Source organism: Dermacentor variabilis, unplaced genomic scaffold, assembly GCF_050947875.1.
Source record: "Dermacentor variabilis isolate Ectoservices unplaced genomic scaffold, ASM5094787v1 scaffold_12, whole genome shotgun sequence".
NCBI classification, from domain to species: Eukaryota; Metazoa; Arthropoda; class Arachnida; order Ixodida; family Ixodidae; genus Dermacentor; species Dermacentor variabilis.
Window position 1 is genome coordinate 12838047 of NW_027460280.1, and position 24039 is coordinate 12862085.

Here is a 24039-nt window from a genome sequence, read left to right on the forward strand (position 1 = left end):
AATCTCTCTCAAAAGCTGTAGACAATCGTCGCTTAAGCGTTGCCCTTTTTATTTTTTCATTACAAATACCTACAGCACCCGAGTTGGGCATTATCGTAGGGGGGTTAATTACAGACATAAAGGTCAAGGATTGAACTTCGAGAAAAACGGTATCATATCAGCTATGGTATTAAAAATACAATCATAGTAATTAGCAGAGAAAGGCAACACATCCAATACTAACAACATCCGATTATAAAATTTGTTACACAATGCATAAAACGGCACACTGGAAATATTGTCTAAAACAGATTCATGTAAAGTTCTCTATGGCAGATGAAAAATTGGGTCCAGACACTACCTCATCCCGGAGCAAATTCCATTCTGTAATTGTTCGCGGAAAGAATGAAAACTGAAATACATTAATACGACTTTGGTAGGCCCTTATTTTCTCGGAACTGTCGCGTCTCTTAGACTGATCATGTAGTGGTTTTAAATATGTGTTCTTATCGATTCCTGTGTTACCGCTGTTAATGTTGTCTAAAAGATTTAACCTGATTATTTTTCTGCGGCTGGACAGCAACTTCCACCCTAGATTTTCCCTGATTTACAAACCTCTAGTTTTGTAGTCGTAGATGCCCGTGACGAATCTTGCAGCCCTTTTCTGAACATGCTCTAACTTACCTTCAAGAACTTTTGTGAAGGGATCTCATGGCCCTTCCAGAATATCCCACAAAAATGTTGCGATCTAATTTATACGCTCCTGTAATCTCTAAAAAGGCCACATATAACGGTCTGTTTTCCAATCTTGATATTTCAGCACACTGAGTAAGAACAAATAAATTATCATCCAAACGCCTACCTCTTCTGAAGCCAGTCGAAGTTCTCCCAAAATGCCATTATTGTCTGCCCATGCTTGCAGCTTTAATTTGATTGCCTGCATTGCTAACTTGTATATTACCGATGTAATGGTCAACAGTCTATACGAGTCAATTCTATCTTTCTCCCCCTTGCCTTTATAAATTAAATTCATCCTACTTTGTCGACAACTGTCAGATATTCTTCTATCTTTTAAAGTATTTTCCATTGCTTTCACCAGAACTTCGTTACTTTTTGGTCCTAGTTCATTAATCAGCCTAACGGCAACCTCGTCTAGCCCTGTCGCTGTGCGCTTAGGAATTTTTTCTTCAGCTTTCCTGCAGTTGAAATTTGTCAGTACCAGCTCCTTTTCCATCTGGTTCTCTTCGGCACTCTTTTTTTCTTCATATACAACCTGGTCATTGCGTTAGAATGATTCGGCTATTATTTTTCGGATGTAATTTAATGCCGCTTCCCCTTCCAGTTTGCTTCCATCTTCGTCTAGGATATGTTGTTATATTGTTGTTGAATTCCTACTTAATAACTTTATTTGGTTCCAAAATATTATACGTGCGGTGTCATTTTTATCACGTATTTCTGACAACCAACGTTCACTTTCACCTTTTAATTTTGCTGGCGCCAGTATTTGAACCATAGACATTTTCTCCCGGTATATTTCCCATTTACTGGTTACTTCATCTTTCAGCAACTGCGCCTTCTTTGCCTACCTGTGCTGTCGGGATGCTTTCTGTCGTTCGGCGATCGCTTCTCGTATCTCCCTGCACCACCAGCTTCTCGGTTTCTTTGTTTCCTTTCCAACCAACATGTTGTTTCTCTTTCCGTATTTCTGTCGTTATTACACTTAGAAGCTCACTACATTCCCGCTTCTCACTTGCCCATTTGCCAAGTTCTTCCTCGCCTCTTGTGACTATATTTGCTATGTGTTCAGCGTTCAAATTTGGACTGGCCATTTTGCACTCCTTGCTCTCTTTCCCAACTACGTATCCCATTATCAAACTGATGCGTTTATGGTCACTCCCTGCACTTCTTTACCCTTCCTCGTCAATTACCATTTCTATCAAGTTATCATGAATTCTTTCATCAGACAGTAATCAATGGTCGATTGCCAGTTTTCCACGACCCAAGTGATCTGCCCTTCACACTTACGCCCTGTGTTCACGATTACGAGTCTATGTTGCTCAGAGAGATCTAGCACTGGCTTCCCGTTGTGGCCGGTATAGCCATCGAGATGCTGTACATGGGCATTCATGTCACGTAATAGGATAATTTCGGCATCATTCCCGAAACCCTTCATATCAGCCCTTCGGCATTCTACTAACACTTGATTCTTCGGTGTGCAATTATTTCCGGTCGAAAAATACGTTACGCCCAGCCAAGTTTTTTCCCCACTCATTGTACCTGATAACCAAAGATGTTCTTTACATTTTAAATTTACTTTTTCATTTGGCTCGCTCATGGATGAGCATTCCGACTCCGCCTCCCTTTCTTCCCGACTTAGTTCTGTTGCACCCTTACCAAACATAATTCTCAATCACTGGCGGCTCTTCCGAGTCCCTAAGGTGCGTTTCTGTAACCACATACGCCCCTATTTGTTCTCTATTTAACTGCTCCTCATTCTCTGCCCACTTTTCCTTTCTTCCGCCGCTCTGCATGTTGATGTAGCCTATTGCATGACGTGCTCTCTTTCTTGTTTTCTTCCTTTTCCTGTCATTGACGGCGATGCTATTCTTAGGTTCCCCCAGAGGACGTTCTTCATAACTACCTATTCTGGCCTCCTGCGCACCCACCGGCCCCCTAAAAAAGCGACAGCGCAACCAGCAAGTCGCCAGCCCAGTGCTCGTCCAAGCTTGTAATTGAAGTGGGTCCCGGCTCTTTCAAGACCACCCCACCATTTCACTTCCCTGTTTACTTCGACAACCTCGAGACCTTTCTCTCGGCTCATTTGCCGTATCGCCTCATTGGCAGCCACTAAGGCTCTTTGTACGTGACTGTCACGCACAGGCACCTCCGGCACCGCGCACAACACGAGCTGCCCCTGAGGAGACAGCTCGCGCAACTCGTCAACCCCCGTCTACAAGCCCTGGGCTAGTCCTGTCCCTTTCCGGTTTAGGACGTCATTTAGCCCACCTGCTACTGTGACAAGGCTGCGCGCGTGTCCATTTCCCGCGACCTTTGCTTTTGCTCGCTCCATGACAGAAGCTAGTGTCCGCCCTGGAAATGTCACTACAGCCGCCCTTTTATCGCCTTTCACCCTCTCCACAATCACTTCTGAGCACCTAGCCAGGTTTCAGTTGCCGGCGATAATCACCATTTCAGTCTCTCCTACCTCTCCCTGCTTCCCTTTGTCCTTTTCCGCCCGACTCGGACTTGACAAGGAGCATTGACCCCTGCGCTCCTGCTTTTTTGTGTGGCGCCCTTAAGGTAGGTGCCGCTCATTCCAGCTGCTTCCTCCCCACGTTTCACGTATTCCACGTGTTTTGCTGACACTCCCTCTCCTGTCACGTCGGGAGTTTGCGTTTTATCGTCAAGACCATTCTCGTTCAGAATGGCGGCCCTGTTCAGCTATCGGCTGCTTGAAGTCTTTTTTCCACTACCTTCCATGCAAGTGTTTACAAGAGGTATTCAGAGACCTGGATTGGGAAGAATTGGGGATAAGAGTTAATGGAGAATACCTTAGTAATTTGCGATTCACTGATGATATTGCCTTGCTTCGTAACTCAGCGGACCAATTGCAATGCATGCTCACTGACTTGGAGAGGCAAAGTAGAAGGGTGGGTATAAAAATCAATCTGCAGAAAACAAAATAATGTTTAGCAGTCTCCGAAGAGAACAGCAGTTTACGATAGGTAGCGAGGGATTGGAAGTGGTAAGGTAATACATCTACTTAGGACAGGTAGTGACCGCGGATCCGGATCATGAGGCTGAAATAATCAGAAGAATAAGAATGGGCTGGGGTGCGTTTGGCAAGCATTCTGAGATCATGAACAGCAAGTTGCCATTATCCCTCAAGAGAAAAGTGTATAATAGCTGTGTCTTGCCAGTACTCACCTACGGGGCAGAAACCTGGAGGCTTACGGAAAGGGTTCTACTCAAATTGAGGACGACGCAACGAGCTATGGAAAGAAGAATGATAGGTGTAACGTTAAGGGATAAGAAAAGAGCAGATTGGGTGAGGGAACAAACGCGAGTTAATGACATCTTAGTTGAAATTAAGAAAAAGAAATGGGCATGGGCAGGACATGTAATGAGGAGGGAAGATAACCGATGGGCATTAAGGGTTACGGACTGGATTCCAAGGGAAGGGAAGCGCAGCAGGGGGCGGCAGAAAGTTAGGTGGGCGGGCGAGATTAAGAAGGTTGCAGGGACAACGTGCCACAATTAGTACATGACCGAAGTAGTTGGAGAAGTAGGGGAGAGGCCTTTGCCCTGCAGTGGGCGTAACCCAACTGATGATGATGATGATGAATTCTCTGTGCCCCAGCGTTTTTCCTTGGGCATAGGCCGCCTTAGTCCTTGTTACACCAGCATCTCACACTGTGCATCCATCAGGTTTGCTGTTCGCGTTTCCGCATAGCTTGTGAAGGGTGTAAACTTTGCATGACAAGAAAGTTGTGACCAGGGCAGTGAATTAACATAACGATTAACCGAGGTTACGCATTGCAAAGGATAAACACAAAACAAGAAGAAAAGCGCATTGCATTTAGGTCTACAGCACTTCTATATAAATTTTATAAACCACTATGTCTATGCCTGTAAGCCAATATGTTCTATGTCTACTACATGACAAACGCCTCTACCATCGATCCCTAATAATCACAAACTTGCGCTAGCTGATTCCAACTTGCACCTGCAAGTTTCCTAATTTCATCAGCCCGCCTAATTATCTGCCGTCCTCAACTGCGCTTCCCTCCCATGGCGCCCATTCTGTAACTTTAATGGTCCACTTATTATCAGCCCTACGCATTCCATGGCCTGCCCAGCTTCATTTTTTTCTCTTAATGGCGACTATTTCGCCTATCCTCGTTTGCTCTGCTCTCTGATCCACACCGCGCTCTTCCCGGCTCATAACGTTACGCCTAACTTCTAGAGCCTCTGTGTTAACATCCAAGTTTCTGCCTTCGATGTTAGCACAGGCAGAATGTGATGATTGACAATTATTTAAAACGACAGTGGTAAGCTTCCAGTCAGGACTTGGTAATGGCTGCCGTATGCATTTCAACTCATTTTATTCTGTAAATTTCCTTCTCGTGATCAGGGTTCCCTTTGCATAATTGACCTAGACAAACGTACTCCTGCAGAGGCCCTTGACGCTGATTAGCGATAATGAATTCGTGTTCCTTTATCAGGCTCTTGAACATTACCTTTGTCCTCTGCATATTATGCTTGCAATATATATATATAATATTTATTTTTATATATATTTATTACTATATTTATTAATCATATCACGAGAAGCGAACAAGGACGCCAAGGACAACGCAGGGCTGATTACTTGTACTTACTAATTGAATTAAAGAAAGAATAAATTAATGCAATGAAAGTGGACGAAAAACAACTTACCGCAGCTGGGGGAACGATCCTACGTCTTCGCATTACACGTGAGGTGCTCCACACGATGCTAACGGGGAGAGCATCGCACGCGTAATACCAACACGTGGGATCGTTTCCTACCTGCGGCAAGTTGTGTTTTCGTCCACTTTCATTGCGATTTATCATTTCTTTATCTATATTGTCCTTGGCATCTTTGTTTGTTGGCTTCTCGTGATATATATATATATATATATATATATATATATATATATATATATATATATATATATATATATATATATATATATATATATATATATATACACGAATCAAACGGGCAATGACACTGGCACGAAGGACGGCATATGCGAAGGCGTAGTTTGTTATGCCACTGTACACACCGCGGTTGCTCAGTGGCTATGGTGTTAAGCTGCTGAGCACGAGGTCGCGGGATCGAATCCCGGCCACGGCGGCCGCATTTCAAGGGGGGCGAAAAGAGCCGTGTACTTAGATTTAGGTGCATGTTCAAGAACCCCAAGTGCTCGAAATTTCCGGAGTCCTCCACTACAGCGTGCCTCAAAATCAGAAAGTGGTTTTGGCACGTAAAACCCGATAATTTTTTTTATCCCACTGCGGGGGCCAGTGTTTTTTTCATACACTTCGATTTTCATGTAGTTATCACTTGTTTAATTCAATTTAGGACCACAGGGAATTTCTCCTATGCTGTCATTTGTGCCAATGTTGGTTGGTTGCTTATGATTAGGCTGATAATAATCGGGTCCCTCAGTTTCCTTTCTTTTTGTTCATTATATATATATATATATATATATATATATATATATATATATATATATATATATATATATATATATATATATATATATATATATATATATATTGACACGTGTACTTAATTGTCTTTATCGGGTGACATGTTTCACCGCCTAACAAATGTTATCGTACAGCGCAGAACGCGCCTGCATGTATCGGAAGCTTCTGGAATGTTATCGATGCTTCCATCCGCTGTCTGTGACCGAACCTTGTGTAATCTGATCGCATGTGTGCGCGCCGCGAATAATGTAGAACGTTGTAGAAGGCAGGCGGGTCTCAACGATTGCTCTGGAACATTCGGCGACTGATGCATAAAAGCGGACGCGCTTGACCCGCTGATCAGATTCTCGACGACCGCCGACCGTGTTCGCCGCTATCGTTGTGCTATAAGTGTGGCCTGTTTTTGTGGGCACAGGTTCGCCCAATAAAAGTTCGTATTGTCTTTCACAGTATTGCTACTGTGTTCTTCAACCTCACCACCACGTGACAACATATATATATATAATATATATATATATATATATATATATATATATATATATATATATATATATATATATATATATATATATATATATATATATATAATTTCAGGTAGTGGTGTTATTTGGCCGGATTTACTCCAGTTTCAAGGATGCCCATTAGCGATCAGATAAAATTATGCGTGGTAAGAATCCGGCTTGGGGTAGGCGTCTTGGCTCAGATTTGGGTTTGGTTAGACAGCATGGTGTTAGGCAGTATGTCAAATTCCGTTGGTGAGAAATCTTAAATAATCATGTCTTAGTCAAGAACTCTGTCAAAAAAGATGTTTTACCGAAGTGGTTGTAGAAATAATACGTAAAACTCACACAACCACACTATTCTGCGATTGATTAATAATAATAGATAAGAAGTTATTTGCACATTAATTTCTAATAAATATTGTGTAAAGAACCTATACGACAATTTTGTGTACCATTCTTTATCTTTTTTTAGTGTGCGTACTTGGCGGTCATTAGTAATTTGCACGGTGCAAATCTCGTCCTAAGGATTCCACGACTAATTCTCCTTCGTAGCCTCTGCCGTCCCCAAGACATGGCGACGATTACAGTACCTGTGGCCAATTTTCTGGAGTAAACGACGTCAACAACGCCGTTGTCGTATCGGGACGAGACGAGCTGCAGGTCCTCGGTGCCGCCAACTTTGTTGTCCGGACAAACTCCGCCGCTGCTCGAGCACTGAAAAGGGTTAACGCCTTCTCTAGCCGTTCACGTAGTGATTCGCGTCGTTTACCTGTGCCTTTGACGAAAGGTAGTAGTCGGCGACGGAGACGCGGCTGTCGCGGTGGACAAAGACAACGGCCACGTCGGCGCCAACCATGGCACTCCGGTCCTTCACGCCACTCGTGCCGAAGGCTGTCCATTGGCCCGGCACTGCAGCGTAGATAACAGGGGCCGAAATAGGTTGCGGGTTTTGTCAGTTGCCTGAATCACAGCTGCGTGATGCGACACCATGGCAATGGCCCCACGGTTTGTGCAACAGTAGATATTTACTATTTAAGAGGTCAGAAGTCTGCACAAAATAGGTTCTGCCAACACGTTTGTTCTATTGAAGACGAAAGCTTCTGACATGGCGTACTCCAGTGCCATTCAATTTTATGAGGAAAACACAGAAAATGTCATCAATTGACTGCCATTCTTTATGTGAACATGCTGAAAGAACATCCAAGCAAAATACGCTCTTGAGTTTTTATTATTATTATGTGCTTTGGATGCCACATGGACGAATGCTCGGAAGATCACTGTACAACCTTGTATTCGCGACTAGTTCGCGAACTCGTTCTTCCATCCAACCTCAACCCGGTTTTAGAAAAACGTTTTCATGCGATACTCAAATTCTTTGTTTCACTAACGATTTGTTCGTCGCCTTAAATGAAGGATTCGATATTGAGTGTATTTCTTTTAGATGTTGCCAAAGCTTTTGACACCGTATGTCATAATGTACTTATCCATAAACTTAATCAGTTTAATATTGACCGAAATATGTTGTCTTGGATTAAGGAGTTTCTTTCTAATCGAACTCAATAAGTCACAGCCAATAACAACTCATCTGTTTTGTCAACAGTTACATCCGGAGTGCCACAAGGCTCAGTCTTGTGGCCATTACTCTTCTTAATTTATATTAGTGATCTCCCTAACTGTGTAACGTCATCATGAATTAATCTGTTCGCAGACCATTGTGTGATATACCGAAAGATCACTAACCCTGATGATTCATATAAACTGCAAGAGGACCTTTACAATGCGTCACTCTGGTCTAATAAATGAAACTTAACGCCAGCAAGTGTAAATCGATGGGCATGTCACGTACGCCCAGCAATGGCAATCAGTGCAGATATGTACTGAATGACACTTCATTAGTGTCCGCTAACGCTCACAAATATCTTGGTCTTCACATAACTAATGATTTGTTATGCAAACTAATCATATTACTGCTAATGCTCATCACATGTTAGGATATCTTTGTCGTAACTTTTCCACCGTTCCTACTTCGGTAATATTGACACTCTACAAAACCCTAGTTCGCTCAAAACTAGAATACGCATCTACCATTTGGGATAACAAGAAAGCATCCCTAACCGTAAACCTTGAAGCGATTCAAAATGCAGCCGCTCGCTTTATTTTATCAAACTATTCCCGCCATTCCAGTCTAACATGTATGAAAAAAACCCTGAACCTGCCAGATCTTTCATTACACCGCAAATGTGCTCGCCTTTGTCTATTCCACGAGGTTTATCACTCCACCCACGTGCTCAAGAATCAACTTATCACCCCCCCTTTCTACGTTTCGTCCCGTTCTGACCACAAATATAAAGTTGCCGTCCCAACCTGCCGAACGAACAAGTATCATGATTCTTTTTTACCCCGCACAATGTCGACTGGAACCACCTTCCTGCTGCCATGATTCAGATCGCAGATACATAGATCGCAGATACATCATTCAAAATAGCACTCTACGACGCTATCGCTTAACGCTTTTCTTTCTTTTATAACATTGTCTGCATATAACTTTGCTTTGTTACGTACCACTCCTTACTGCAGGGTCTTCGGGCCTTGAATGTATGTATGATAAATAAATAAATAAATAAATAAATAAATAAATAAATATGATATGATATTATGTGAAGCAAACAAACAAAGGCACCAAGGACAACATAGGGGAAATTGTGTTGAGTAATTGAATTAAAGAAATGATCAATTAATGGAAATGAAAGCGGATGAACGTGGGATTGTTCCCCACCTGCGGCAAGCTGTTTTTCATCCGCGTTCATTGCCATTAATTTATCATTTCTTGAATTCAATTAGTGAGTACAAGTAATTTCCTCTATGTTGTCCTTGGTGCCTTTGTTGGCTTCTCATGATATGATTAAGAATTGTTTTCACAGGTGTGACGGCCTTACATGAACACTTGCAAGACCTCATAGAAGACAGTTCAGTTTCACAGCCTTAGTTTTCTCGCAGCACAAAGCATCTGGCGTCTCTCGGTGGTGTAGCCTTCCTTCATGGAATTGCCGTATACTTCACTATCACTAATACTGCTTCGCCTTTCTGGAGAAACCGCAGTCTCTCTCTCTCTCTGTTTGGTTTAATGTGAGTCCAAGTATAAGCGCTGCTGCGCATGACTGCTGTTGATTATGATTTCGAGTGAGCCGGCTTGGACTAATTTCGGTTACTGAGTAAATTGGGGGGGGGGTACAGGGTGTCCCAACTATCACGCACCATGTCTTTAATAAAGAGCAATTGCGTTACTCGAAGAAAACCTAGTGCATATTGTTTCCAGTACAGTGCACTAGCTGCCAGTAATTTTTTCGTTAATGAGATTTAATTAGGTAATTGCAATTGATTATCTTACTCGAGAAGTACTGTCGTAATTATGAGTGTCAATGAGGCCTTTGCAGGCACAGCCAAGGGACATGTAAGTGCGGTATTTTCAGCGATGTCCTAATTGCGCACTAATGTTTTCCGACTGGTAAAGAAACCCAACGAAATATTTAAAAAAATACCACGTGACTGCGTTCTCGCCCGCATCATAATGCAGCGCGCAGAAATAAGCTTATTGAAAGCAACTGATTCGCCTGGTGGGAAAACCGAAGAAAGAGACAGCGTGTCACCTCGATCATGATACGGAAGGAGTACCAACAGCAGGTTTCGCGGCTTCCCCGCCAATCCTTCCTTTTATTTCTACGTCAAACTTATTATCTGTCTCTCAAGGCCGACTGATCACATCGATAAGGAAAGGCCCTTCAAAACGCAGCCGGAGTGCCTCTTTGACCATGCACAATACGTGAAAAGCAATGGACCAGGCACGGAATGCGTGAATATCCCGGCCCTGCTCGCACCGCATCGAAAGAGTGCGCGTATCTATATTTGGCGCCAGAATCTTGCTTCGGACCAAAGCCAAATTAAAGTGACAGTTTTATTTTTCATGAGAGTGTATACCTGCTGTGAAAACGAACTCGTGGCAAAAAATAAAAGCGAAATAAAGAGACAGGGAAGCGACCCATTTGTAGAGAAATGGCAAAACCGATACGTTCAGGTAAATAAATGTACCACTTCTAAATGCGCCGAAATGGAAATCGGGATGCCTGCACAAAAAAAACAACAGAAAAAGAAAACCATCATATTTTAGTGGCCCGTAGTATCTGTGAATTCCTAAGCGCCGCTGAACACCAACTGCTGCCTGGAGGGTGTGTTTGAATAAGTGTCCTTCTGCAGGTATGCAGCACTGAGTGACCGACGCTGGAATTCTATGGCAGACATTCATTATCCTTGCCTTGAGCTCATCTCAGGTCGTCGTCTCGATCATGTAAGCATGATCTTTCACATAACCCCGAAGAAACAAATCGAGTGGACAGAGGTCAGGTGACCTAGCCGGCCAATTTAGAGGCCCGTGCCTTCCAATCTATTGCGCATGAAAAGTCGCATCCAGCCAGTTTCGTGCACGGCTGCTGCAAAGTGCTGCCGCCCCATCTTGCTGATACCTCAGAAGTGGAAGGCGTGACAGCGGGACTTCGCTGAGAAAACCATCCTTCAAGGATTTCAACCACGTAACGCTGTCAAGTCAGTGTGTGATCGAAGAATATGGGACCGATTATAGCACCAGCGTAAATTGCGCTCCACACATTGAACAAGCACTGGTGCTAGTGCCGAGGCCGCTTTACCCAGTGCGGATTGGAGTCACTCCAATTGTGTGCATTATGCAAATTTGCCTGGGGGTTTCTCCAAAGATTGGCGTCATGTGTGCACATGATTTCGTTCTAAAAATCCGGTGACTCATCCGCTTTTGTGAGGGCTCAGTTCAAGAAATCTAGACGATTCTGCAGGTCCCTCTCTTTGAAGTATTCATGCTGGTTAAGGTGGTACGAGTGAAAGGCCGAGTGAATTAGAATCCGGCAACTTGGAAATTGGTACCTGGACGGGCACGTCCCGCACGATAGTATGACGGTTCGAGGCCATAACTGCTAGAACATCCGTGCGTAGGCTAGGACTCAAAGATAGAGTCCTCCGCCGCTGTCTCTGGAAGGTGCCGGTTTGTCTAAGGTTTTCCTAATTTCTGATGATAGTCGATGCGTTTGGTATAGCGCCACCCTTCCATGACTGATTTATAGGGTATCCCATATAACTTGAGAAAAGAATTTAAAAATGAAAGGCGTGTGGGATGGGAATTGAACCAAACGCATATTATTCGCAATAGCCAATAGTAAATCAGTCATTTTTTGTTTCCCCCATCCCCCACTAAATAATTAACTTTACTTACCCAACTTTTTCATTATTGGCTGAGGGCCCCAAGTATGATACGTAGATTTGAAGAGCACCTTCAGACACCACCGATCAACTTATTTCCTTCACGATACGTCTCACATAGTTTTTTTTCCCGTGTTGCAAATAAAGCTAATGAAATATGGAAAAAGCCATGTGACGGAGCGCTTGCGCAGTGGCATCGTGCTGCTCTCAAGCGTGCGTTCGGTGAACAAGATCGGCTCCCGTTGGATGACGGCGAAAATGCATGCTGCCGAATCGCACCGAGAATGGCTTACTCAAGCTTGTTGCTCTTGCAGACGACTGTTGCCGGGGTGGCCTTTGCTGCCTTTATCGAGTGGAGACAAGAACCGCCTGTCGACAAGTTTACGCAAAGAATTCTTCAAGCATACAGGATGCCGCTTCTGGATGAAAGCCGCTGGCTTATCTGGCAACACGGGCCCACTTCCAAGGCGACTGAGGCGATTGGCGGAGGATATAAAGGGCCGCTTCTCGCCTTTCTGTTTGGGCATGACATCTCACCGAGGAAGGCTTACTCACGCTTGTTGCTCTTGCAGACGACTGCTGCCGGAGCGGTCTCTGCTGCCTTTCTCGAGTGGAGACAAGAGCCGCCTGTCGACAAGTTTACGCAAAGAATTCTTCAAGCATACAGGATGCCGCTTCTGTATGAAAGCCGCTGGCTTATCTGGCAACACGGACCCACTTCCAAGGCGACTGAGGCGATTGGCGGAGGATATAAAGGGCCGCTTCTCGCCTTTCTGTTTGGGCATGACATCTCACCGAGGAAGGCTTACTCACGCTTGTTGCTCTTGCAGACGACTGCTGCCGGAGCGGTCTCTGCTGCCTTTCTCGAGTGGAGACAAGAGCCGCCTGTCGACAAGTTTACGCAAAGAATTCTTCAAGCGTACAGGATGCCGCTTCTGGATGAAAGCCGCTGGCTTATCTGGCAACACGGACCCACTTCCAAGGCGACTGAGGCGATTGGCGGAGGATATAAAGGGCCGCTTCTCGCCTTTCTGTTTGGGCATGACATCTCACCGAGGAAGGCTTACTCACGCTTGTTGCCCTTGCAGACGACTGCTGCCGGAGCGGTCTCTGCTGCCTTTCTCGAGTGGAGACAAGAGCCGCCTGTCGACAAGTTTACGCAAAGAATTCTTCAAGCATACAGGATGCCGCTTCTGGATGAAAGCCGCTGGCTTATCTGGCAACACGGACCCACTTCCAAGGCGACTGAGGCGATTGGCGGAGGATATAAAGGGCTGCTTCCCGCCTTTCTGTTTGGGCATGACATCTCACCGAGGAAGGCTTACTCACGCTTGTTGCTCTTGCAGACGACTGCTGCCAGAGCGGTCTCTGCTGCCTTTCTCGAGTGGAGACAAGAGCCGCCTGTCGACAAGTTTACGCAAAGAATTCTTCAAGCGTACAGGATGCCACTTATGGATGAAAGCCGCTGGCTTATCTGGCAACACGGACCCACTTCCAAGGCGACTGAGGCGTCTGGCGGAGGATATAAAGGGCCGCTTCCCGCCTTTCTGTTTGGGCATGACATCTCACCGAGGAAGGCTTACTCACGCTTGTTGCTCTTGCAGACGAGTGCTGCCTCTTTCCCGCAGAGAATTAGCAGTAAAAAAAGCAGCTTATGAAGTCTTGAATATTGGCCAGGATGATTTGGCATATATATGACAATGTTTATGAACATTTCTGATGAAGGTAGTGGTAGTAGAGTGAATAATCAAAGAATTTCGATATATATTAAATGAGATATTTCATTCCACTGCCAGAATTTTAAATCATCCCAAATAATTCTTGTGTTTGATAGCCTATGCGCATCAAGCGACAGTGCTTCTGGATGCTTAATTCGTGCTGACATCATTCTTATGCTCCATAATTCACCTGTTTAAATTCCCTGTTTCTCCCGTGCAAGAAAATTTACATTCATCATAAGAAACCTTGTAGATGACTTCCAGAAACTTGCTGATGAGATTAGAAGGCGGCAAGCACCCCAGGCTTAGATATGCATTCAGGAGCCTCGTATCTTGCAAATGTTAGAAATACTCCTCCTAAGCAAAATCAAGAAAGGGGCGGACAGATGGAATAGCACACTGTGGTATAAAGTTTGTAAACAGGAATAAGGTGCCACAGAAAGGCTGGTTAACGTTTCAATAGGAGGACCTATCTTCGTCAAAAATAGGTCCTGCTATCGCAATGTTGGCCAGCCTCTCTGAGGCACCTTATTTCTCCTAAGCAAGTTCTTCGTGTCATGCACAAGGTTACTTTCGAATACGAATTTGTCTAATTTGGGAAAACAGTCTATTTAAAACATGTCAAACGATATCGCTGGAAATGCACACACATTCCAACTGAAATAAATACAAATAAATAGAGCACCAAACGCAAGAATCATTGGCATGATGCCATCCTTTCAGTTGAGTAAGGTCTGTCTTCCGTTGTAAATCTGGAATCCTTTATAATTCAGACTACTAAATACCTCATGAGGGTTGCGACGTGAAATATACATGTTATATTTATTGCAATTTTTTTTACTTTAAGACCCGATGATGCTTAAACAGCAGTGAAAGAATTGAGATCGCAGTACTTAATACTTTATATTGCTCCAGAAATCAGTATCTATGCCGATCGGAGCATCCGACAATAACAATTTTTGACAGCAAATGCGAGACAGAAAGCACGTAACACTTAGGGTGGTGCTATTCGCTTTGATTGTTTAGGAATGAAGCCGATAGTGTACATGTCCCTGCACATGTCCCTATGGCCCTACGTGTCATTACCTTTAAACAACAAAAAGGTGGGGGGTTTGCATTTTGCAAAACTACATGGTGGTTTTTATTGTGTGTAATTTACATTAGAAACATTCACAACTGATACTAAATGCATTCTCCACACCTTTAGACTATACAGGTGCACTACTTTACACAGAGCACACTCCTTACCTCGTCACGGCCCAGGTGGCAATTCAGGTTCTTCAAAGGTATTTCATTGTATGGGATGGCACATAACGCTTCACGTATTTGCAGAATATTGCATTCCAATTGTGTCATATGAGCTAAATTCATCAGAAAGCTTTAACTCGTCCTAAATGTATTACAGTTGTATACTGGTAAACTGGCAGCAGCTTGCAGTGTTTGTGGAAAAACAAATGTAACTTCTATATTTTCCACAGTTAGTGCACAGGCACCGGCAACATCAATGGTTAGCGTACACTAGTTTCTTCTACTCTGAAATATGCATCCTCCACCAGAAAATAGGCTTTTCCTTCTTCTTCCTCTACCAGATTCGAATGTGAAATGGGGTGCAATTTGTAGGATGTACTCTTGCATAAACTTCATAAGCATTTCTCCTTGTCTGTACATAAACTTACAGCACAAACACTTAAGGCGAACCACAAAAGGAAGACACGACGCACACTGGCGCTGACTGACAACTTCATGTCTTCGTCGTCGATGCATGTATAAACCCTAGGCTACACGACCGCGCTGGCGCACAGATTACATTAGTGAGATCTGCCAACTTATCGCATATGCAAACTTAGGAATCCAAATTCAGATGGGTGCAGGGACAAAGAAGTGTCACTGATGCAATTATCGCCTTATCTTTTTATGTGACAGGCCTCTAAGGCAAGCCGCGCATGCTCATTCTTGCTTTTGCCAAGAATTAATGTGCGATCAAGATGTGCCTCACAATTGCTGCAAGAGTTTATATGCGCAACAAAGTGCGCTCCTCTATCTACATTTTTGTTTACTTTTTGCGCATATTCTTTTTGCGAATTTTTCCGCATGTTCAGACATTTTGATCGGACGTTAATTCTTGGTTGGAATGTAGCAATAATGTAAAGCACGTACATTTGATGTTATAACAAAAATTGTGCCGTCTTATCCCCTAATTTTCCTCGCTTGATGCTAGTGTTATAATAGCATGGTTGACACCATGAGAGTCAGTGGGGTGTATAATTGTGTGTATGGTGGGGTGGGGGGTGTACAATAACTTCAGCAACTTTTCCAGATTGCTTGAATCAGTATTGTGGAATGCTGTTTCTTTCAATAATTGTTACCAAGCTTCACCTTGGTTGTGGCAACAAGTACAATGTAGTTCGCTAGCGCTCCTGCCAACATATATTATGGGTAGGCATCCGTGTTGAAAAAGAAGACCAGCTAATGGTTTGCCAGGAGCTATGGTCCCATTTAGACCATTAAATTTTGAGCTTACACCTGTGGAAATTACTGGTGAGTGAAAGCCCACCCAGGAGAACTGCCCATAATATTTTCTTTGATTATAATAATGCTGATGCTTTGAACAGCATTTCAACTTAGGCTTGCTTTAAAAATGACCCATTTCCTTGTTCAAGTAAGACAAAGGTTCCACAGGAAGACAGAAACTTGAAGCCGTAAACCGCAGCATGAATATAAACAACGCTCAACGTTTCGCAATCTTGCACCTGGTTACCATATTGCCCATCCCATATTTTTCCACAGGCTGTTATTTACTGTATTATGGTCATACCCAGTTTAATTTTATTGTCCTTACTTTTTAATATTTGGTCAATATATTTTTTTATTCATCGGGTTTCAACAAAATGTGTAATCATAATGTGCCTTCATTAACCCTTTACACTGATCTTAACCAGATGCATCTAGATACAAAATTTATTTTCCTTAAGTCTTCGTTGCCTTTTTCCAAATGTGCAAACAGTTTATCTTAATACCTATTTTGACTTCTGCGAGGATTAAGTCGACTGATTAATGACTGCTAACATGTGTACATCGTTTTCTGTTTTGGTCACCCCTACTCTTCGTAAGAACTGACAACAGTGCTCATACCCGCTCCACCACAATCACCACAGCTTAGAACACCCTTCCTGCCTTTAACACTTTGGCTTCTCTTGACCTATTACATGCACCAGCTTCTTCCCCAATGAGGGTAGGGGCCAGTGAGCTATGCACAAAAAAATAACACTACCAAGGACAACATTTGCTACCCTGATGACAACCACCTATGTCGAAATGTCGGCTACAGCAATATCCCTTGTTCCAACAATGTTGGTCTACGTACATGTTTTCCTAACACAGAAGCTACTGCTTTGTTTTCTTTTGTGATTATCCTTTTTTTTTTCGCCGCTTTCTTTTGGATGGAAATTCACGAATACTATTTGTTTCTCCTAACAGCAGCAAGTTTATCCTTGCAAGGCGTTTGAGGTCAAGAACAACTTTCACCAGGAAAAAGTGCAAGACGAGTGACTGAAGAAAAAGTTCCTTCTGTCATCTAAGAACTTTAGGACTGAAATTTTGCAACTTTTTGTATATTTGCTATGCAATGAATTCATATCACAAAGTGCAAAGTGTTTTATCTCTGCAGCCATGTCAGTGTGTTGGCAAGACAATTTTCTCAATGGTGACCTGCTGCTTCGGCTATGAGCTGCCTTCATGACATTTGCATTAAAGGAGATGTGCTATCGTGGACGAAAGTAGCCTGCAAGTGCGAGCGTCGAACAAATTGCAACCGTGTGTTCAAGACCGCTGGAAAGAGTGGGTCGCGTATGCACATTCTGAACGCAGATTTTAGCGAGGCCGATCCAAGCAAATAGCGCACCAATAAAATTCGGTCGACTCTCGCGCGTCCTGGGCAATTTCGTCCCTATGGTACGTTCTACAGACAATGTATATGCTCTGCAAGACCAAATACGGGAAGCACCTGTATTTTAACGGATATAGTACAGGTTCAGCATACAGAGTCTTTCGTTTTCTAAATACGGGAAGCACCTATCCTTAAACGGTTATAGTACAGATTCAGCATACAGAGTCTTCCGTTTTCTAGACACGAAAGGAGTGGTGTCTTGTATTACGGTCTCTCTGTTATAGCTGTCCTTTCTACGGAAATGACCGTTCTTTATTTACGGAAAAACGTTCGGTCACACATTACCAGCAGATTTTCTGTAAAGTAAGGCAATTTTTTTTTACAGTGCAGCCTGGTGTCATTAGCAATGTTATGTAACTTGATTAGCCAGCACTAACGATAGCGCAGTGGCGACACGAACTGGTGCCGACGGCGGCGCAAGGAGCATTGATGACGCAAGCAAAAAACTGCAGGAGGAGGCTCCAGGATGACGTTCCGATCATTATAAGCCGTTATCGCACTTTAGCGCCTTACCCATCCGCGTCGAACCATTATTAACTGTGAGCGTACTCAGGCGGTGGCACCGCCGCGCGGGCCACACCTTGAAAGCGATCTGCGGAAGTGGCAGCGTTGGCTGAGAGCACCGTCAGCGCTGTGTTCTCGCCGCTTCGTTGGCGTTGAAGCAAGGGGCAGCGCAAAGGCAAATTCGCACGCTGCTGCGGGCGCTATTACGGAAGCGGTTTTCTCGTTGGGTAAGCATACAGGTGCCTACGTATTTAAAATTAAAACTTCCCTACACCACCTAAACTCTTCGAATGCGGGCCGAGCCAGTGCCTCCTTCATGCTGACCGGGCAGACTGCGCACCCAGGCACAGCCAGGCGCGCAAAACCAAATTCCTAGAAGGATCTAGGGCATGTGCCATGGCGCTTCAGTGAAAACATACCTAGAAACGTGGTACGTGCGGGCGGCGCATGGCGGCGCAGCGGTCGAGCACTGGGCTTGCGTGTAAACAGAAAGACGCCATCTGGTCGGGATCGTATCAGCTGGTCGGCAGCAATGGGATACTCCACCCTTCGTTCTGGATTCGGCAGAATGATGAGCGCTTTCTTTGAGGACTTGCAAGGTTTTAGCTCGTGTGTTTTCTAAAACTGCAAATTAGTTTCTGCATGTGCAGGCTCCTGTTGAAAGCTTCCTCACGTCACAACAGAGTAAGAAAATCCTCGTTCTGGATTGACCATGTATTTAAGCAAACGGAAAAAGCCAGAGTTGTTATTGCTATGTGATGAGCTGGGAATTCAAATCGGGAAAAGTCAGAGCAAGCTGCAGCTTACTGAGGCGATTGAGAAGTACGGGGCTCTTGAGGACGAAATTTGAGAAGCATAGGAAGAGATATAGAAACAAGCTGAAAAAGCTGGACAAAACGATGCAGAACAAAAGCAAGGAGCTGAACAAAACGCGGTAGAAGACAGGCAGAGCGCTGGTCAAAAGGAAGCTGCATAAAGGAAGGAACGAGAGGAACAGAGAGCTCATGAACTACAGCTAATATAACTAGACTTGCAGCCGGATCAGGCCAGGCAGTTGGCAAATAACATCTCAACAAATAAAGACGTTCAGCTGAAGCAGGAGTGAACATAATGGATCTCATGCCGTCGTAGAAGGTAAACAACGGCATGGGATTGTTCCTTGTTAATTTTGAACGAACCTGCGAGAAAAACGGGTTCGCACTAGAGAGTTGGCTGCAACAAATTCTTACCGTCCTTCCTTGCGAAGCAACCGAATTTAATTGCAAGGCCAACGAGAGACGATGCAGATGATTATCAGAAAATAAAAGCTGCGTCGCTAAGGAAAAATCGGCTCTCAGCGGAAGCTTTCCGCTGTAGTTTTCACGAGGCAGCTAGAGCACCGGGCTAGTCGTTTCAAGATTTCACTTACAAGCTGAAAACCAACTTAATTGAGTGGCTAAAAGCGGAAGATACGTTCGGTTATCACGACAAGGTGGTTGAGTTAATCTCCTTGGAACACTTCTATGGGTCTTTGAGCGAAGAGATGCGCTGGTGGATTCAAGATAGATCGGGCGAAGAGGGCTTGGAACGTGCTGCAGTTCTAGCAGATGAATTCGCCTGACGTCACGAATCCGAGAAAACGCGAGTCAGAATGACATTCACTAAATTCATCAAAGAGGAAGAGAGGCGCCCTATTCGCCACGGAGGTGGGACAACGTACGTGCATCCTGATCATGCAGCAGAAAACAGCACCGCAGTAAAAGACGAGAGAAAAACAGAAAAAGCTTTTGAGGCTAGAAAAGCGGTCGTCTGTTTTCGTTTCCAGGAGCCTGGACACCTTGCGATCGGCTGTCAGAAGCGTAGAACAGTTTTTTCTTTCGTGAAAGGCGGCGATGGCAACTTGGCCCTCTTAGAAACCTACCTTTGGGACATCGTAGTGAACGGAATGCCAAATAATCTACTTAGGGACTCAGCTGCGACAATGGACATTGTCCACCCTGCGTTTTTGAAACCTGAGTATTTCACCAGGGAATATGCGTGGATCCGGTAGGTAGTCGAGAAGTTGGTTAAAACACGTTGGCGGGCTAGTTGGTTAGAATCCTTGATAGGGTGCATAAGCGCGACTGAACGAGGACGTAGAAAGAAACAGATACACAAAGACAGCGCTCCACTTTCAACTATAAATATTATTTATAGATTTACGTCCTCTAGACGTCCTCTAGATTTACGTTCTTTAGATTTACGTCGTCTTTAAGTCGCGCTTATACACTCTATCATAGTTGAGAAGAATAGTATTTGCTTGCCCATAGCAAGCGTGAAGATTGAAGAGCCGTTTGAACTATTGCTGACTGAAGCAGAAGCGTCGCCAAATCTGTCGAAACGTCATCCCTACTTATTTTCAAATCACTCGGAAATGCTGTTGAAGAAAAAGAGTCTGAGTTTTGGCGACCATACGGTCCAAGCTCTCACGCGTTCCAAGGCTTGAGAGATCGCGGAGGAGATAAATAAGAGCAACGAAGCCAAAATTACGCCTCGTGACAGAGACACATCACATAGCTAGTGAAATCGGTGGAAAAAGCGCTGGTGAGGAGGCATCCGGGTCAGCGAGAATTCCGTAGCAAGGGCTAGCAGAATTGGAGACTAATTTGTCATGTCATTTCGGAAAGTTGTTTCCACTTACTGAAGGTTGTTAAAGAAGGAATCGCGGCAGACGAAGAGAGCAATTATGTCGCGAAAGTAGAAAGATTGACTACTCCGGAGGACGTTCATTGCGGAGATGAGGCTTGTTTAAGCAGCCCAAAAAAGGTCAAGGAGGCGCTGAAAAACTTCCTCATACCTCCGCACTTGAGCGACGTTCCGGAAGCGGAAAAGGAGAATTTCATGGCGGCCAAGCAAGGCAGGAACTCCAGGCTCAAGTATTTCGAAGGCACATTCGATCACCGCCAGGCATGGCAAAAATGTTTCAGATGGCGCAAGTTAAAACGAGTGAAGTATTCGACGTAGCGAGAAATCGAGAAAGACGCCACATCGCAGCCCGTAAGACAAGGGAACGAGGCCATCGCGCAGAACTTCAAAAGCTTCGAGGTGACGGTTGAGAAAACGGAGGCGTCACCTAACAATAAAACAGGACGCGTCTCTGCGAGTAGGGGTGCGGTTGAAAGGTTCAACCGGGCTGAGATATGCGTGCACAAACAGGGTCAGTCAGGCAGTCACTGCCGTAGAATGCGCCACGAGAGTGAGGGCAAAGGCAGAACGGCTATTCTTCCAGCGTTTACGGCCTCCCCTTCAGGGACAAGAAGGCAAGCCGAGGGCACACAAATTGGCAGGCGACGACAGAGGGCAGCCTGATGCCGTTTGTTGCCCTCGGCAAAGCCCGAAGGCCGTCAGGCAGCGATACAATCGAGTACGCATTAAGAGGTAATAATGGCCGAATTGGATGCATCCATGTTTCTTGTTCGTAAATAGAGCGCGATGCAAGTTTTTTCGTTTGTTAGTTATCAAGAGCTTATTAATTTTATTTTCAATGCGTTCTCAGTATCTCAATAACCGTGGCTTTCTCGGCAAGGTAAAACACAAAAATTGGAGAACGCTTAAGCTTCGCCTTCAAGAGTGGAACGCGATAGCGTTATCGCACCCCGTTCGCACAGCCCACTCATTGGCTCGGCATGCTCTTGAGTTACACAAAGACGAAACGTGCGCCTGAGCAAGCGGAACGACCCAAAGAACTCGGTGTCTCGGAGGGAGAAATGATCTACGCGAGCCAAGCGTCGTGATCGGCAAGGACAGCCGGGCCGCGATCATGGGGCTGACGCCTCAAAGGGACCGTCCTCTAGAAGCGGGCGAGTGGCGCGCCAGCTGTCGGGGCAGCGCCGTACATTGCGAGGAGGGGGTCTTCTGTGTTTGCCACAAGATGGCTCTGCGTGTGTGTCAAGCACAGAAGAAATGTAGCGGAAACGTACTTCGCTACGCGTTTAACTGCGACTTCTGTAATTTACATGCTCATAATTACCGATATACACCGCAGTATAACTTTCTACGGCACGTTTCTAAGGCAACACCGCATTCACTAGAGACGCTCCAAAATGCTCTCTGCTGGAAACAGCGTATCGGCCCCAGGCCGAGGATCGTCGACCCCGTTTTTGAACGAAGATGCAAGCTACAAAGTTGTCCTCCCGCGTCTACCAACCGGTAACGATGTTTTGAATTCTATTTTCCTTCATGCGGACTTGAGTGGCATACCATACCGTGCTCCCAACTTCCGAGACGCTCTGCTTGAGGTAGTGAGCACTTCAGATATTGTAGGTGTCGGACAGTATCAAATGAGCCATGTATGGATGGTTACTTGCGCTAGTAGTGCGGCAAAACAGACTCTCGTCGCCTGTGGTGAGCTCCGTGTCAAAGGGCTGAAGTGCATGGTGATAGATCCGGAGACTAAAAACATCAAGCTTAAATTACTATGGCTTCCACCTCACCTTGAACCACGACGCGTTGAAGAGGCGTTCCAGGCCTATGGTCAGGTGAAGTCGGTGGAGAGAGAAGTATGGAGATGCACTGGCATGGAACAGTGGGTGACAACCAACCGGGAGGTTTCTCTGGTGCTCAAGGACACTATCACCGTAACCTCAATACCGCACATTATGTCCATTTATGGACACCAGTGCCTCGTACTTATCCCCGGTAGGCCTCCGCTGTGCCTTCGTTGCAAGCGCGTGGGACACGTTCGACGACAATGCAGAACACCGAGATGCTTACAGTGCCACCGATTTGGTCACTCAGCGGACGTCTGCGTGTCCACCTACGCTAATAAGCTTCGTTCTGGTGAATATAGCGCAGACGAGCCACAACTGGACCATCTCATGGATTCTACAGAGGTAGTAGATGCCACCGGAGAGACTACAGGTGGCATTAGGGACGAAGACCAGGAGTCCTTGAAGCCAATGCCAACCAGACACAACAGCTCAAGTCATACTAGCGAAACTACCGGCGAGGATGACTCAGTTTGCCCACCTGGCCTAGCAGGCCTTAAAGAAAAGCCCCCTAATGACAAGGAAGAAGAGGAAGAGGCGATGGACATAAGTCAGGCAAGGAAACGTCCGGCACCTTGCAACGACGAAGCATCAGAAAGTGCACTACAGGCGCCCAAGAAAGTGTCTCCTAGTGCTCAGCGAACTCCCTCTCCTGGTGATAATGTGCCGCGCCGGTTTTATCAGCGTAGTCAGGAGAGTGCCACAAAGAAGTCCAAAGGGAGCAAGACCACAGATTTACCTGTGGCCAAGGGCGATGAAACAAAAAAGCTTTAGGTGAGCAAAATGGCTACCGCCTTCACCCTCCCCTTATGTGTAGCGACACTCAACGTACGTGGGCTGAGGAATATAAGGCGTCAGCAGCAGTTACTACACGTGCTTAGGCAGCATGAAGTTGATGTTGGTGCAGTGCAAGAGACAAAGATATCGTCTGCTGGTGATGTCAACCTTGCGCTGCAAACTTTTGAACCTGATTACGAGGTGTGTATTAGCCAAGCATGTGGTGCTTCCGCTGGATGCTTTTTGTTAGTCAGAAAGCAGTTAAATCATTCTTCATTGTCGCTGCGTGTTGATGGGGAAGGCCGCCTTATATGCTGTGACCTCTCTTTTCATTCCCGTAATTGGCGATTTATTTGCGTTTATGCTCCCTCAAAAGTGAGTGACAGGAAGGCTTTCTTCCTCTCACTTGCTCCGCTCCTAGATACTGATAGAGATTTGGTACTGTTGGGAGACTTCAACTGTGTTTGTCATTCCAGAGACCACTCGTACCTAACTAATCGTTATGATGCAAGTGCTACTTTCCTGCATCAGTTAACGGAAGATCACAATCTAATAGACGTGGGCGCCTACACACTATCTTGGGTGCG

General features: G+C 45.0%; 2 protein-coding genes across 2 annotated transcripts in view; one reads left to right on the plus strand and one right to left on the minus strand.

Moving 5' to 3' along the window:
• Window positions 1-24039, minus strand: part of LOC142565934 (protein Skeletor, isoforms B/C-like) — a 325890-nt gene that overhangs the window by 26767 nt on the left and 275084 nt on the right. The window contains exons 15-16 of the mRNA XM_075676557.1: window positions 7492-7631; window positions 7313-7436 (exon numbers count right to left, since the gene is read on the minus strand). Of these exons, the coding sequence (XP_075532672.1) occupies window positions 7313-7436; window positions 7492-7631 (264 nt within the window). The remainder of the gene's footprint in view (window positions 1-7312; window positions 7437-7491; window positions 7632-24039) is intronic.
• LOC142566184 (uncharacterized) lies at window positions 22232-23449 on the plus strand. The gene has a single exon (XM_075677037.1). It carries the CDS (start codon window positions 22232-22234, stop codon window positions 23447-23449), a length of 1218 nt encoding a protein of 405 aa, XP_075533152.1.

Coding starts and splice junctions, on each gene's coding strand:
- LOC142566184 (XM_075677037.1), top strand. CDS start 22,232: ATGCTCTCTGCTGGAAACAGCGTATCGGCCCCAGGCCGAGGATCGTCG.